Consider the following 4383-nt stretch of genomic DNA (forward strand, 5'->3'; position numbering starts at 1 on the left):
AGAGCTTCGGTTTCCTCGGGAAAAAAAAAAGAGTTCAGCATTCACATTCGCCGTCGTGAAGAGTCGATTTTCCTGAGCCGCTGTCCTCCGAGAAGCGAGGCGCCGCCGGCTGCATCTCCGTCGCCCGTCGCCGCCTAAACCAAGGTACCACCTGTCCACCTTTCCCGACTCACCACGGCGAGGGCGAGGTCACAACCGCCGGCTGCTACCCGGGTCGATTTTCCTACGCCAGATCGATGATATCCTCTCTCCAACTGCAGATCCACCAGATCTTACCTGTCCCCTGCCTGGGCTCTCCCGCTTCCGATCCATGGAGATGGAGGAGGCGGATAAAGGGGAGGTCTTCGAGAGGAACAACAAGTCGAGGCTGGATAGCCATCCGGGGGCGGCGGCGGGGACGGCCTGCCGGCTCACGGACGACCTCATCCTGGAGATCCTCTCCCGCATCCCGGCCAGATCCCTCCACCGCTTCAAGTGCGTCTCCGTGCGCTGGCGCGACCTCATCGCCGACCCCGCCAACCGCAAGAAGCTGCCCCAGACCCTCGCCGGCTTCCTCTACACGACCACCGCCGGCCGGAATCGCCACCACTTCGCCAGCGTCTCCCGCGGCGCAGCCCCGTTCGACCCTTCCCTCCCTTACCTGCAGCCTAGCAAGTACAAGGACATGGCTCAGGTGGACGCCTGCAATGGCCTCCTTCTCTACCTAAGCTCCAGCAAGAACATGGTGAACCCTTGGGCTTTGGCAGAGGACGATTTCCGTTTTGTTGTGTGCAATCCGGCCACTGGGAGGTGGGTGGAGCTGCCCCCTCAACCGCAGGCGCCGGCAGACAGATTTAGATATAACTGTATGGCAAGCCTAGCTTTTGATCCGGCAGTCTCGTCCCATTTCCACGTTTTTTGTTTTGAGGAGACCACTGTGGAAACGTACATGACAGGAGTGAACGTCTACTCGTCGCGAACAGGAGCCTGGAGTCGCGGAGATGGTGGGATTGTTGAGAAAGTGGCGCTGTTCTTCTATAGTAAGGGTGTCTTTGTCGGCGGTATGATGTACGTGATTGGCAACCCGAAGGGCATCAGCAACGAGCATGTGCTCCTGGGGATTGACATGCAAGGTAAAGTGCGGAGGACTATCCCTATGCCGTACGGTCGAAGATTTGGTACGATTGGATCGTCGCAGGGGTGCTTACTCTATGCTGTATCTTCCGTCGATGATAACAATAAAATCCTATATTCTGAGATAGAACTCTGGTGCCTCAAGGATTGTGACAGTAAAGAATTGGTTCTGAAGCATACTGCCAGCATCGATGAGCTTATGAGCATGACTGGGGAGAAGTACAGGGTGGTTGGGATTCATCCAGATTGCGACACCATTTTCCTGGTTTCACATGGAGGTGATACCTTGGTAGGGTACGATATGCAACATCAGAAAGTTGGTTGTATCATTAATCTTGAGAAGAATACACAACGATTTCTACCTTATGTTCCTCTGTTCTCAGAGTCATTAGCAGATGGAGATGGGTGGTAGTGTTACCTTCAAACCAGGCTTGTGCTTCCTCCAAGAATTGGCTCTTCTGCCGGCTGAAGTACCTGTTTGTGTACCTCTGAATCTGCTTGAATCATGCCGCTCAATTTGCTGGTGCTTACACTCCTGCTTGGTTGATTTTCGGTTCAGAGCAATGCCTGGTAAACCTAGCACAGGTTGTTACCCCTGTTCTTGTTTACCTAGCACAGGTTGTTGTTCTGGACATGTGTTAGTTCCATGTCGCTAAATTATACTGTAATCGCTCTTCCTTTCCATAACAATCAGTTATTATGGTTATCCTAAGTCCTATTGCAGATTTTGAACCTGGTAGTGTAGTGAAAGGGTCAATCAGACTGGTTACTAGTGCAAATGTCTAGTTGACATTATTCATTCAGTATTTTGATAAAACACTGCCTTTGAACAAGTTCTTTTTATGTATGTTTGTTGTAGCTAATGAATTCAGTAGAGCTTTGGATCTGTTAATCACAGAGAAATTGCATCAATGTCAATGAAATCAAATTGTAGTTCCTACTCTTGTACAAATAGCAGCATGCAGGTGAAAGAAATCAGTACACCAGAGTTTTGCTGACAGTGGTAACAACAGTTTTATATACATTCAGCTTCATACACGATATTAGTTTGTGAACTGGACTGAATGGCCACCAAAAATAAGATCTCTTGGCGTGGTTGATTGCTTTGGCTGTGTTGCCACCTTGTTTGAGTCGGCTCAATCAGGCGTTGTTTCTGTGTATGTTTGTGATGTGGCGATTCCTGATTCGTGAATGTTCTTTTTAGGACTCTGGAATGCCATTTTATTCGTAGAAAACCTCCGAGCTGCTCCAGAACTGATGATGTATTTATTTTAAAATTGGCATGGAATGAGTCAGACACGTGTAACAGTTTTATATTCGTACAGAGCCGGACATCCATTTGTCAGTCTGAACATTTGCCGCAATGAGCATAGGCTTGAATCCCAACTAGTATCATACATAATCTTTGTCTAGTGATTTTTGTTTTGTCCCTGTCTGTATAGATCATTCATAATCTTGATCTTGTGATTTTTGTTTTATCCCTACCTGTATAGATCATACATAATCTTGGACTAGAGATTTTTGTTTACCTGTATATCTTCAGTTCCTTGGATTGGATCCAAAGTATCCCGTATCCTTCTCTTTACAGATAGCATCGGTGAATTAATTAACCAAGAACAGAAGGTGTATTTCTGGAGACCTTCCCTACATGAAATGGCAGCAAAGATTCAACAAGAGTGGTAGCTACAGATTGGAAGCTGGGAAAACTGCTCGTCATATATATGTCAACCTTTTGCAGGAGGCAACAAAAAAGGCAGATGGGCACCTCTTTTCAGGTGCCTGGGAAGAACACGGCACACTCCAGGTACCACACAGCTGCCTTGAGAAAATAGTAGTACGGCAGAAAAATATCATTTGTTTTCAACTGAACTAGAGCTGTCAGTTGGCTGCCGTCAGGAGTTTCTTGTTTCATAAATGGCAGATTTCTGATCTCTGTGCAAAACAAGTTTTTTTTTTTTGATAGCCAATGGTGTTTAGTATGGGTCAAGAGCCTGTAGATTTTCTTATAAACTGTCTGTCTGGTATGGCTGTAATCCTGATGATTAATGTTGTGTTTGCCACGTTCTGATCATCTCGATCATGACTGGAGGTTCAGGAAGGAATGCTAAGATTCAGGCTGTGTCTGGTCTGGTACGTAGCACTCCCTCCGTCCCAAAATAAGTGTCTTTGATTTAGTACCACTTTGTACTAAAGTTGTACTAAATCAAAGACACTTATTTTGGTATGGAGGGAGTATCATGCTTGCTTACTTAACCTCATTATAAACCCGTAGGTGTTAAAATTTGCAGGTTAACATTTTAACCCTGTGTACATAAACTGGGATTGGACGGGAACTGATACAACTCTTCAAGCCTGAAAATGGATCTCTGTTCTCAGTTTTATTTTATTTTTTTACTTTTGGGGAGAATCTTGCCAAGTGAGAGCTTGTCCGATCTATTTGTTCCTGTATGTGAACAATTTTTTTCTTGAATTCTGCAATTGATGTTCTTCAGAATGGGGCTCAAGTCTAATAAATAATGGGAAGATGGAGTTCAAGCAGTTTTCGCTTGTGCAAACTGTGTGCCCCATCTAGGATGGAGCAATTTTGTATATTACTGTACCATATATCTGAACATTGCAATGTCACAAGCTTCTGACCAGGGAACAGCTCTGCCTTGCTTATCATTTGATGGAACACCTCCTTGTTTGGTTGATCATCATCAAGAGCAGGTCGAGCGCCAGGTGACCTCTCCAGTTTTAGCAGTCCTGAGAATTTCTGGAGTTACTTTTGGAGAAGAATTGATATGTTAAAACAGATGACGTTCATCCCTCGCTTAGTATTGCTGCGATCTCTTCTTTTCTTGTCACTGCTACCGTCTCCCGGCTGGGTTCAGTTTGAACATGGCCTGGAACTCAGAGATAAGCACGTCCCCATTTCCATTCAAGATTGCCGACAAAGCAGCTGAAGCAGACAGAACAAGAGAATGTTATGATCTATCCCCCTTTTTTCCTTGTATGTACATGCATGGTGGTGATACCTGTATAATTTGGTTTTGTGATGCAATGGATCATGGATCTTTGGGCTGCAATTCTAAATTTTCCGAGAAAGAATTCGGTAGTGGGGTTAATTTTAAGATGTGCAATGGGAAACCTTATCTTTATTCCCACATAGTGTTACTTGTGAGAGCAGGTACTCTGTTTATCTTTCGCTGGAACCGAAGATGAATGAAAGTAAAGTATATTTGGTTGAAACGAACACACGTGCCCCGATTGTTATATTGTTGGATGATT

The 4383-nt window shown here is 45.4% G+C and overlaps 1 protein-coding gene across 1 annotated transcript; it reads left to right on the forward strand.

Moving 5' to 3' along the window:
* Positions 1-1946, forward strand: LOC123093909 (F-box protein At5g07610). Its single transcript, XM_044515970.1, has 2 exons — positions 1-144; positions 261-1946. Exon 2 carries the CDS (start codon positions 311-313, stop codon positions 1523-1525), a length of 1215 nt encoding a protein of 404 aa, XP_044371905.1. The 5' UTR covers positions 1-144; positions 261-310; the 3' UTR covers positions 1526-1946.
* The last annotated feature ends 2437 nt before the right edge of the window (positions 1947-4383 follow it).

This window comes from Triticum aestivum, chromosome 4B (assembly GCF_018294505.1).
Source record: "Triticum aestivum cultivar Chinese Spring chromosome 4B, IWGSC CS RefSeq v2.1, whole genome shotgun sequence".
Lineage (NCBI taxonomy): Eukaryota > Viridiplantae > Streptophyta > Magnoliopsida > Poales > Poaceae > Triticum > Triticum aestivum.